The 13342-nt window shown below is 23.8% G+C and overlaps 1 protein-coding gene across 3 annotated transcripts in view; it reads left to right on the top strand.

The window, feature by feature from the left end:
- LOC130678181 (complexin) overlaps positions 1-12900 on the top strand; it is a 41574-nt gene extending 28674 nt beyond the window's left edge. For all 3 annotated transcript variants that reach the window (XM_057485228.1, XM_057485229.1, XM_057485231.1), the window contains 2 exons: positions 5017-5146; positions 5216-12900. In XM_057485228.1, the coding sequence (XP_057341211.1) occupies positions 5017-5146; positions 5216-5289 (204 nt within the window). In that variant the 3' untranslated portion in view covers positions 5290-12900. The remainder of the gene's footprint in view (positions 1-5016; positions 5147-5215) is intronic.
- The last annotated feature ends 442 nt before the right edge of the window (positions 12901-13342 follow it).

Raw genomic sequence — 13342 nt, 5'->3', positions numbered from 1 at the left:
CAAATTTAACCACTACCAATCAAATTCAATTATCGAAATGCTTTAAATTATACGTATATCGATTATTACTAAACTTAGATATTCGATATTCGATAGCAATAGATGGAAATTTTCAATTGTAATTTGTTGGATTCGGTTAAATTATTTTCAAAATTGGTTACTTCCGTAAAAAATGAATCATATATCCCTGATTAAACAACTGAATTCGAGCGAATTAAAAATTTTAATTCTGTTATATTCTGTCGAATTCTGCAAAACAGAATTCAACTGAATTGAAAATTAGAATTTGAATTAAACAGAACAAAACCGATTTAAAAATTTCAAATTCGTTTTTATTCAGTTTAATTCGAATTCAGAGCCAGAAATTGGAGAATTATTTTCGAATTAATCAGAATTAAACCGAATAGAATTATTTGAATTCGTTTTAATTCGGACAAATTCTGGTTTTCCTGTCGAATTGGACAGAATTCATTTTTAAGTTAGGTACCGAATTAACAGAATTTATCTGAATTAAATAGAATTAAAAGTTTAATTCTATTTAATTCTGTCGAATTCTGCAAAACAGAATTCAACTGAATTGAAAATTTGAATTTGAATTAAACAGAATAAAACCGATTTAAAAATTTCAAATTCGTTTTAATTCAGTTTAATTCGGATTCAGAACCAGAAATTGGAGAATTACTCAGAATTAAACCGAATAGAATTATTTAAATTCGTTTTAATTTGGACAAAATCTGGTTTTCCTGCCGAATTAGACAGAAATCATTTTTAAGTTAGGTACCGAATTAACAGAATTTATCTGAATTAAATAGAATTAAAAATTTAATTCGATCGAATTCAGTTGTTTAATCAGGGATGCCCTTATATGAGTTTATCTGATTCATTTTTCCGGTCAATGATAAAATAGTAATGAAAGTAAAAAAAAAATTGATTTCGTTCTCCGAAAAATGACTTATATACAGCCAAATATGAAAATTGATCATATATAATCTATATACGCTTCATATATGGCCTCATTTTTATATCTGCTCCTTATGTGGGAATAAATGACTCATTTTTCCAAGGAAGTTTCCATTTTGTGTCACCACTTGAACCTCGCATATATGATTCATTATCTTACAATGAATCATAATATTATATATGAAAAACAATATAAAAAATTTCTATTGAAAAATTCCTGACGTCATTTTCAGCCTATTCGTAAACAGAGATAAAGAAAAATGAGTGAACAAATAAACAAAGCACTAATTAAAAAACCGCCATCTTTGTTAATTTTTTACGAATCTTTTGTGTTCATTTTCATTGTATACGCGATGATACTATTATTTTTTCATCAGATTATTATTATTATGTTTTACTACCTCGCGATTTCTGATTAGTCAATACCCGCGGGATTAATTAGGAAAGTTATTTATATTTAAAAATATAAGATGAGAAGTGCTTTCTTTCGGTCATAGATTATGTGATATATATATTCTACCCTATATAGATTTATTTAATTAAACAATAGTGCTCTTAGGCTAATTAAAAACTCGTGTTTCATTATTTTTGTTTGTTATAAATTTTTTTCATCCATATTCTCTGATGACACTTATCGAGTTTCAATCGATAGTTGATAAAAAAAATTTTTTTTTCTAGTATCAAGTGCTAAGTACACTTTCGATTACTTTAAATATATTGTAGATCCAAACAATTGATATTATTTTATAAAACATCATAATTTTTTGAATACTCAAATTTTGTAGAATGTCCATTTTACCCCAATACGATAGTTTGCTTTTAAATTTAAAACAAACTCGAAATTAGGTAGAAATGGCCCATTGTGCCCCAGTCTATTCCGTATTCATGTTATATAATATGTATGATAGTTATATTTATTGTGACAATAACTTATAAAATTTATTGCAGTAATTATTATTACGCTTTCACTAAATTTTATCATTTTTCATTCCTATTTAATGTTTGGTATAATAAAAATAAAGCATAATTACATGCTTTTAATACTCTCTTAATTTGTTTCATTTCCCAGTACTTCGTTTTATTATTTACATGTTTGATATTCATTTTTATTCTTTATATTACAACATAATCGTAAATTTTTTATGACAGCAAACAATAAATTTTCACTATAAACAGCTAGGATCGTTCAATGTCTCAGGAAAATAGATATCCATCTTTATTATTTCATCGTAAAGGTTTATTATTTTAACCCTCCATTGGTGATCTACGTCGTTCAGGAAATTTTTATTATCGCGTAATTTTATTTTAGAAGAAAAATTTTTAAATTTATATATAAATACATTCGTTGGAAAATTGATTTCCGGCTGTAAAATAATTATGTGTAAATTTTCGTGGGAGAGACGGGTCGAGTTGAATTAATCCATGGTAGCGCATCGGGAAAACGCTTGACTAGATACTGAAACGGCCTGGGTTCGAATCCCGGCTTCGGTTGCTAATTTCATTTTTCAATAAAATTTGAATTTCTTGAATCGAAACAACAATATTTCGAACGAAGAATATGATTGTGTAGAAATAAATATTTCTACCCCTCAATTCAAGAGTTAAATTTTTGACTGAAGAATTTTCAGATTTTTGAAACAAGAATTTAATGAAAAAAAAAAAATTAATTGTCTCTTACAAACCACTGAATATTTATGTGAACATGAATACATACTAATGATTATTATTATTATGAAATAAATAAATCGTGAAATATTAATTTATAAAATTAAAAAATAATATTTAATTTAAATAAAAGTAAAACAAACAAAAAGCTTTTTGCTCATTGTTTAAACTTTCTCTCTTTTTCACTCTATATCTTTCACCCATTGTATACTCACACAAATAGAACACATTTGGTGAATAAAGTTAAGAGGGGATGATGTCCGCAGTGCGGCGTAACGTACGTTATACACTCATACAAACATTAAAAAAAAACTTTATTTTTTTTCAACGGAATTATTCCGTCAGGATTTAAAACTCAAGAATGTTTTTATATTTTTTTTTTAACACAAAAGACAAGTGTTTGTATTTCATAAAGAAATTTAATATTTTTTTTTTAATAAATTCTTTTAATACCACAATTGAGTAAAAAAAATATTCCATTATTTTTTTTTTATTTCGTGTTACGTAAAATAATTATTAAGGATTAATGAGCGAAATTGGAGACATGGGACCAAAGAAGAGGAAACGAAAAATAATTAAATAAAAACACGATGATGAAAATAATAAAATTATCAAGAATAATAATAATAAAGTGGAAAGAAAAAATAAGTAAACTTAACTGGGGTCAAATTGACTCTAGTAGGGAGTCCCTGCATTCAATATGGCGACTTCCTAATAGAGTCAGGCTGACTCCTTTTAAGACGCTCACCAATTATTACTTAATTAAGTCTTTGATTTATTTATTTATTCAATTATTACTGTATTTTTATGTATGTAAAGGAAAAAGTAGAGGCTAAAATTTGTAATTTTTATATTTATATTCTCATTATTACTCTACTTTTATCCTAATTCATCACTTTTATGTATTTAAATATTAATTTTAATAAACACAAGTTGAAAACAAATTGTTTTTTTATACTCATATATTTATATATTAATTTTATAAGAAGTTAAAAAATGTGGTATTATAAGAATTATAAAAAAAAAAATTTGGAAAATCCAAAAGTGCACGCCTCGAAAGCTCATGTTATGTTTTTTTTTAAAAGTTAAATTTCGAATAAAATTGAATATCCCGCTCTTTTCCCATAGAAATTTCCATGGTAAATATACGGTAATAAAAGTAAAAAAAAAATAAATAAGGAGAACATTTCTAATGAAAAATGGCGGCAGTGTGTGTTTGTTTACATGTAAGATTGCCGGTTTTAACCGTAATGATTTATTTTAAAAAAAACGAGAAGGCCTACAGTAGTGATTTTCGAAAGGAACCTTCTTTGCTTATTTCTGAAAATTTTGAAAAAAAAATTAAGTAGTTTCGTCAAGTCGTTCTCGAGATATCCGTACCACGCCGGTTTTTTGAACCACAGACTAATGGACGTCCACGATAATTTTTTTTTAATGAACTTTTTTTTATATTAATACATATTAGACAAATTAAAAAAAGTATCAGGATTATTTATTAGTGTTTCAGGTTTATATTGATGTGTTTTTCATAATGTGTAAGAGTAATAGAAAAAAAATATATGCACTTTAATGAGTGGAAATCGTGTGACCTTGACAGGTCGGTTATAAAGCACAACCTCTCCGCTTCGCTTCCGAGGCGTGCAAAAAAATTTTGAAAATGGCAATATATAATTTAAACTGACGGTGAATAAATAAGCGGATGAAAGCATCACTAGTAGGCACTTATATATAAATATATACCCGATGTAGCCGTAGGGGCTAGAGCATTGAAAGGTTTGAGCCGCGAGAGGTCTAGTGTTCGAGTCCCGGCCTCGGAACTAGACTGAAAAAAAAAAATAAAAATAAACATGATAGATTTTATTTTACAGAGGTATATAATTGATCTATTTTAAACAAACCCTTGATTATATGTATATACAAAACCGATCATACATGAGTAAGACAAATGGTACTAGTGTAAATGAGGTCGAACCTCGTGGATACGTCAAAGGTGGCGGTACTGAATCTGACGTTAATTACTACTTGTGAAAGTCAATACTAAAATACTCTTGAAACCTGTAGTTAACAATATATATGTATATATATACACATGTTTTGGAGCTGTGATTTCAAAGCTAAATGACCTCTCGTATTGTAAAAATCAATTATTTGTGGTTTACTCTCTTTTCCAATTAAAATCCTCAATTCAATTAAACTCTTATTTTATTTTTATCTAAAAAATTATTTCAACTTTTTTTTTTTATTTTTCCTTTCTTTGCTTGAATAACTTTCAACTAAAAAATAAAATTTGAAAAAAAAATTCGGTTTTTAATTAAAAATTTAACGCGACTGCGACTAAAAGTAAATTTTGATATTTATATATATTAATGTATAAAAAAATTGTAATTGCAGTATAATATAAAAAAACGTGAAGAAATCCAAGAAATAACGCAAGAAGAACCAAATCCTCTGATGCGTAAGAAAAAAACACCAGAGGAATTAGCAGCGGAAGCAGAAGCTGAAGAACAAGATGAGTTTACAAGTAAGATTTTTTTTTTATAAAATATATAAATTTATATATAAATTGTATAAATGTTGAACTATTTTTTAGAATTAAAACAAACATTGGAGACACACGTTACGGAGATAAAATCACAACTTGAAAATAAATGTAGCTTGCAATGAGTAACCAATTAAAATCTAGTGATTGTTATTAAAAAAAAAAAAATTATTATCTAGTCAACAAACCAAATAATAAAGAGTTAATAATTTTATTAATCACTGGTAATTAATTAAATAGTATCATCTCCAGCAGCCAATAGAGATGAGATACAGGAGTACTCGTACGCTCGATTAATTTCGGTTCAAATAAAAAAAAAAGACAAAAAAAAAAAAACTAAAACAATCGTCAAAAATTCGATGTTTTATTTATTTATTTAAAAAATTCCGCGACTTTTAATTTTAAACAAAAGTTACTAGATTTTTTTTCGTACCAGAAAGTCAAATTTTTTTTATAATCTAGGGATACTAGAAAATCACTAAAAATTTTATTTAAAAAGTTACTAGTCTAATTTTGAAAAATAACTAGACAAAAAAAGTCTCTATATTATCTAGGAATATTTGGAGTGAATTTAAATGGAAATATTTTTCAGGACTAAGTGACCCTAATAAATTTTTAGGATCTAGTAATATTGGAGTAAAAAAATCCCTAGATAAATTAAAAAAATATTTTTTATATAATTAAATAATTGTAGATTAATTTTTTATTACAACTAATAATGAAGTAATAAAATAATTTTATAAGTTTATTAAAAATAATAATAATAATTACGCTATGGTATTAATTCGTATTAAAGAAGATTAAAATTATTTCAAAGGGATCGTAAAAAGCGTATTATAGAGACAAAAAAAGGAAACTTTAAGAAAGTAATAATGAATAAAAATAAAAATATAAAAAAATTTAAGGAGATGAAAGAAGCTAAAGAACTTAAGTAAAGTATAACAAAGGGCTTTGAGATTTAAATATATTACTACATATATATATAAAAAAAAGAGGAAATTAATAATAGAAGAAATGAGGATAAGAACGAAAAAAGAAAGGAGTTTAAAATTTCTATCGATTAATAAAAAAACGTTAATTGTTTCAGCAGACATAAAAAAATTATAATTTACTCATTTTTTAAATTTAATGACATTGACATGCTTTCAATAATTATTTTTTAAATTTGACGATTGATAAATATAAAAAAAATTAATAATAATAATAATTTAAGCATCGAAGGGACTCATTTTCCTCGTATTATTAAACAACGAGGATTAATTAATTAATAAATAATAATTATTATTAATTAATAATAATAACAACAATTTGAGTTTTTAATAATTACAAAAAAAAATAATAATAATAATAAATTAGTACCCATTAAATATTTAGCAAGTTATGTAGTTGTTGAACCGTTCAACGGCTGTTTGAATATTTGAACAAAAAAAAAAAAAATTTCAAAAAAAAAAAATTAGTGATAATATAAATAATTTATTAGGTAGGGACACAGGGCCATTGATGAGAATTAAAAATCTGATAAAAATTTCCTATTCCCCTTTTTTCCTATTCCCCATATAAAAAAAAAAAAAAAAAAAAAAAAAAAAAAAAAAAATTATTAACAGGCTTTTGCACAAAAAAAAAATGTGTAAAATGTTTTAGGTGAATTTTTTGTTGCCTGTATTTTTAGCTGACACGCATGTCGAGGCACTTGTTAAAGTTATTAATTAATAATTAATAATAATGAAAAAAAAAAAATAAATTATAGTGTTGATAGGTGAGCATTATCTTCCGGTGATTAATATTATTATTATTTTTATTATTAATTAATAAATTTATTTATTTATTTAAATGGAAGAAAACTCACCGAGCGGATGCATGCCTTATATATTCTACAAATAATAAAAAAAAAAGCTATTGTTATTATTATTTTAAAATAATGATAATTATTGAGAATTCAAAAAATATAAAATTGACCCGAGTTTTGAATGTTTGGCAAGTCCGTGAAATTTAGAAAAAAAAAGTGTAAATGATTGTAAAGATGGAGAGAGATGAGAGATTGTATGTATAAATGTCATTAATTTATTAATTGAAATTTTTTTATAATTGATAATTATGTTTAATATATATATTGTTATAGTTGATATAAACAATGCTAGATTATCGCACGCTTTTTATTTATATTTAAGATGTCATTAGTTGTTAGTTATTATCTATTAGTACTTAATAATTAATTATTATTAATTAATCGTATATTGTTAGTTATTATTGATAATTAATAATTAACAATTAGTATTTATTTATTTTTTACATGAGAGACATGTTATCTAGTTTCAACGGAAAACTGTATCCTCGAATCGATGCGTCCCTGGAATGATTATACTAGTCATATATTTATATATCGGGTGTGCAAATAATATATGAATAGGATCGATTGATCCTAAATTCGAAAATTTAAATTCTGCTCATATCTCATCAAATTATTTGCACATCCGTAAGATATATCCCTAGCAGACCTGAGTTACCGTAAATTTACGGTATTTTTACCGTAAATCTACCGTAGATTTACCGTAAATTACGGTAAATCCACCGTAAATTACGGTAAATTCGCCGTAATTTACGGTAAATTGGTACTTTACGGTGGATTACCGTAAATTACGGCGGGTATACCGTAAATTTACCGTCGAATACGATAAATCTACCGTAAAAAAATTCGGGTGGATTACTGAATTACCGTAATTTACGGTGGATTACCGTATTTCCGTATTTTACGGTAACTCCACGATAAATTACGGAAAATCCGCCGTAAATTACGGTAAATTTACCGTAATTTACGGTAAATCAGTACTTTACGGTGGACTACCGTAAATTACGGCGGGTATACCGTAAATTTACCGTCGAATACGATAAATCTACCGTAAAAAATTCGGGTGGATTACCGAATTACCGTAATTTACGGTGGATTACCGTATTTCCGTAAATTACGGAAAATCCATCGTAATTTACGGTAAATGGGTATTTCACGGTGGATAACCGTAATTTACGGTGGGTTTACCGTAATTTACCGTAATTTTGGTCCGTTAGAGATATATACACTTTTTTTTTTTTTTTTTTAATTAAAAAATTTTCTATAAATAAAAATGCTTTTTGTATTTAATTTTCTAATTATATATATTCTCTCTCTCTTTCTCTATTTTTTTATAAAATTCTTCTTTCTCTTTCTCTCTCTCTTTCTAAAATAATAAAATTGCATGACGCTTGTCAATGTCGCTCTGCTCATTGTCTGCTAAACAAATTCAACACCAAAAATTCAAACTAATTATTTATTTATTTTATTTATTGCTATTTAAATTTTTTTTATAAAACAATTATTTAATTAAATAATATTACTAAAGTCAATTATTGAAAAAAATAAACAAAATATATTTTAATATAAAAAAAAAGGAATTGTAAAAATAAAATTATTTTTTTTTGTTTTCTTTAAATTAAAGTAATTAAACTTTTTGTTTTTGTTTAAAAAAAATTATATTCTGCCAATATAAAAAAACAAAATATCATAAATAATTAAAAATGAAATCTAATTATTTTTATAGCAAATAAATTATTTTTTTCCCTTAATTTTCCTATTAAATTAAAAAGAAAAAAATTAGTTAATAAAAAAAAATAAAAACAAACGTAATATCATACTTAGAAAAAAACAACAATTTATCTACATACTCTTACACTTAACTCGAATTCATGCATGTTTCAATGTCTATCTTGATAAAATATAAAAAAAAAAAAAAAATTTCAAAATTAATTATATTAATATTGAAATTTATAAAAAAAAAGTAGATGAAATTCTTTAGTCATATATATATTAAAAAAAAAAATAACTCGTGTATTCGTCGTTAAAATTATTAAATCTAAAAAAAAATATTTATTAGATGATGTCTATTTAATCTTTATCTTAACAAGCGCTCGATAAATTTATTATCATTATTATTATTATTGTTATTAATTGCAGTGTTGCTAATGCTATTGTTATAATGCTGGGTAATGCCGTATGTCGTTGTTGTTTCTCGATATTCAAAATTTTGTCAATGTTTTTAATATTCAGGTTTTTTTATCATCAAAAAATTGTTTATTTTATCAAAAAAAGTCACTAGAATATAAATTTTATCTCTAGAAAATTTCTGGTCATTAAAAAAATATCCTATTTCTAGTGATTTTTTGAGTACAAAATTACTAGGACATTCTGAAGAATTTTTCACTTGAAAAGTACTAGAATATTCTAGGGATATTAGTCATAACAAAAGTTATTCCAGTTTTCTAAGGATTTTTTTAAATCTCGTAATTTTACTAGACAGTTCTGGGATCATAAAAAATAACTAGATTTAAAAATTAAAATAGTCTAGTGATTTCATTCATAAAAAATCACTAGAACCTCTGGGGTTCAAAATTCAAACTCTAGTCACTTCTTAACAAAAAAAATTCTTAGTAAATTATCTAGTGACTTTTTTCAAATCTTGTAATTTTACTAGACAGTTCTGGGATCATAAAAAATAACTAGATTCAAAAATTAAATAGTCTAGTGATTTCATTCATAAAAAATCACTAGAACCTCTGGGGTTTAAAATTCGAACTCTAGTCACTTCTTGACAAAAAAATTCTTAGTTAATTATCTAGTGACTTTTTTCAAATCTTGTAATTTTACTAGACAGTTCTGGGATCATAAAAAAATAACTAGATTCAAAAATTAAAATTGTCTAGTGATTTAATTCATAAAAAATCACTAGAACCTCTGGGGTTTACAATTCAAACTCTAGTCACTTCTTAACAAAAAAAATTCTTAGTAAATTATCTAGTGACTTTTTTCAAATCTTGTAATTTTACTAGACAGTTCTGGGATCATAAAAAAATAACTAGATTCAAAAATTAAAATTGTCTAGTGATTTAATTTATAAAAAATCACTAGAACCTCTGGGGTTCAAAATTCAAACTCTAGTCACTTCTTAACAAAAAAAATTCTTAGTAAATTATCTAGTGACTTTTTTCAAATCTTGTAATTTTACTAGACAGTTCTGGGATCATAAAAAATAACTAGATTCAAAAATTAAAATAGTCTAGTGATTTAATTCATAAAAAATCACTAGAACCTCTGGGGTTTAAAATTCAAACTCTAGTCATTTCTTAACAAAAAAAATTCTTAGTAAATTATCTAGTGACTTTTTTTCTGAATAAACAATTTTTTGAAAAATTTATTATTTAAAGTGCATTGCTGTGAAAGCTATAAATATAATATAAAAAAAGGAGTTAAACACTATTATTACTAATAAAGAAAATATATAAAAAAAAATGACAAGACGCTACGATTCGAGTTTGTCAGTCCGTTTGAACCATTGTTGTGGCCTAATAGCCAACTATATTACCAACTATTATTATTATTATATAATTATTATTATTAATCCAAATAAAAATACAAAAAAAAAAGTAATTGTTGAAATTCTTAAAATCTAAATCTACGTAATTTAAAATTAAAATGGCCCAACTTATTATAATTATACAACCCTTTCTACTGAATTTTCAAATTAATAAAAAATATTCCTGTTGAAAATTGTTTCTCTTTCTCAATAAAAAAATAAAAAATAAAATAAAAAAAAAATCTTTAATAATAATTAAAAAAAAGCCACCCTCAGCTCTTACAAAGCAATGTGGCACGTGATATAAAAAAATATTAAATTTAATAAAAAAAAAATTCTACAACTTGTTACTTATGATTCGTATTTCATAAAAAAAATTCTGCAAAATGATTCTTAAAAAAAAAAATATAAAAATAAAAATAATAATAATAATTAATTGATTTAATAATAAAATAATGTAATTTAGATGAAAATAAGATGTTAATATTCTCATCATGTTTAGAATAAAAACAATTTTTTTTTAATTGATAATTAATATTTTTTTTTGAAAAACGCCGAATTCTAAAGTATAAATTTTTTTTTCATTGAGTGGTCTTATAATTTAAAATAAATTTTTATTTGTTGATTAATAAATATTAGAAGCAGCTTAAAATAAAAATAAAAAGATAATGACTATTCAGAGACAACGACACAACGCATTATTAAATAAGTAATAATTAAAGCAAATAAAATAACAAAGTTAATAAAAACGTAATCAGCATTATATTAATTATATTTATTGCATTGATAATATTATTGATAAATTATTTAGGAAGGTATCTGTTGCCTAACGTTTTAATACCGATTCATCAATCGTCTTTTTTAAATTTTCATTAAAAAAATTACTACTTTTTTTTTATTTTACTGCAATTAGAAAAAAATCATTACAGTTGAATTGGTGAGAAGATTTCCTGTTGTTTGAGTACCCACATCAATATATTTCGACCAAGTCATTGTAGACGATCAATTCGTGGTTAATTCGCGGACTCGCGAATTATTAACAAATTTATGACTTTATTCAAATGTAGTGATGTTGGTACTCATTTTAAAGGGAATTTTACCTACTATAAGAAAATTTCTTTATTTGACCGGAAGTAGTCCGAGAAATTTATGAATCGGTAATTAAAATGAAAAGTAAATGATACCTTACCGATAATCAAATATTTAATGAACTAAATATTGGATTAAATAAAAATAAAAAAAAAGAAATCTAAATTACATGAATAATGAGTGGTGATGATTATTAAAAAATGTACTTATTAATTAGTATTAAAGTATTAATTAATAATATAAATAAATAGTGGAGTGAGTTTGGTTATCGATTAACTAATTAAGATTCGACGTTGAAAAATAATATGATGTTTAGGCTTTAGCTTTGTACGTGTGTGAATGATGAATAAAATTATAAAACAGTTGAATTTTTAAATAATAATAATAATAATTTAAATAAACAACAAAAACAAAAGCAGTAATTTAAGTGCCCTATATATGGACAACAACAACAAAAATTAACAAAATTGAGTAAATCATTTTTTAACTGCCATATTATTTGGTATATATTGTTATCCAAAATAATGATATTGAATATCTAAATGTATGAATTTATAAATAAATTTTTTACCTACAGCGAATTTCAGCGATTTTTTCGTTCAAAAAATCATTATTATTAATATGATTTTTTTTTATTAAAATTAATTAATCGAAAAAAAAAAGATAAAATTATTAAATAATTATAAACAAGAAGCAATACTATTGATGCCTATATTTATTATTCTTTACACGAATAAAAAAAAAGTAAATGAGTAAATAAAAGTAAAAAAAAAAAAAATTATTATTCAATAATAATCTGAATTTAAAAAATTGAACCACAAAATAATTAAACTAAAAATTTTAAATTTAAATAAAATTTTTTTGTACAAAAAAATCGCACGAAATTTGCTGGGGAAAATTATTTTATTTTATTTATTTTTTTTATATTTATAATTGACGTCATCAAGTAGTTAAAAAAAAAAATTTTATTTTATTGAGTTAAAAATATATAAAGTAATAAAAAAAAAAAAAAAAAAAAAAAACAAATCTTGTATAAAGAATATAAAAAAAAATATATATTATATATATAAATAGTTGGCTTAGAAGTTGAACGCTGGAATACGAGCGAAGTTTGTTGTTAAATGTAATTTTAAGTAATAAAATAAAAAAAAAACCCAAACCAAAAAAATATTAATTGAAAAAATTGATTAAGTAACGATAATAATATTATATATTGTTGTTAGTTATATTATATAGATATGATATTACCGAACAAAAAAAAAAGAAACAATTACTACAATATTAAAAAACTTGAAAATTGAAAGGAAATAAAAATTAATTTAATGGGCCCTGAATTAATGAGAAATTAATATTAATTTTTAATAAATTAATTGTTTAGGTAAAAGTAGAGGGAATAATTTATCTGAGGCTGACCAAAAAATTATCTTAACTTGTGCTTTTTACTTTAATTGATAATTAAAATACAATATTTCAGGGTCATGTATTTTAATAAACAATAAAATTATCAATAGTTACATAGAAGTGGAAAAATATTATAATAATGAGAAAAAAAAAACAGAACTAATCATAACGATACTAATAAAAAAAAAATAATAATGGAATAATAATGAACAATGCGTATATGTTATTTAGTTCTAAAATCTGATGAATGAAAAAAAAAATAATTAACATAATAAAAATAAATAATGTTAAACAATTGTCGTTTTTG

This window comes from Microplitis mediator, chromosome 1 (assembly GCF_029852145.1).
Source record: "Microplitis mediator isolate UGA2020A chromosome 1, iyMicMedi2.1, whole genome shotgun sequence".
In the NCBI taxonomy this organism is placed as follows: domain Eukaryota; kingdom Metazoa; phylum Arthropoda; class Insecta; order Hymenoptera; family Braconidae; genus Microplitis; species Microplitis mediator.
This window is presented reverse-complemented; position numbering and strand designations above follow the sequence as displayed.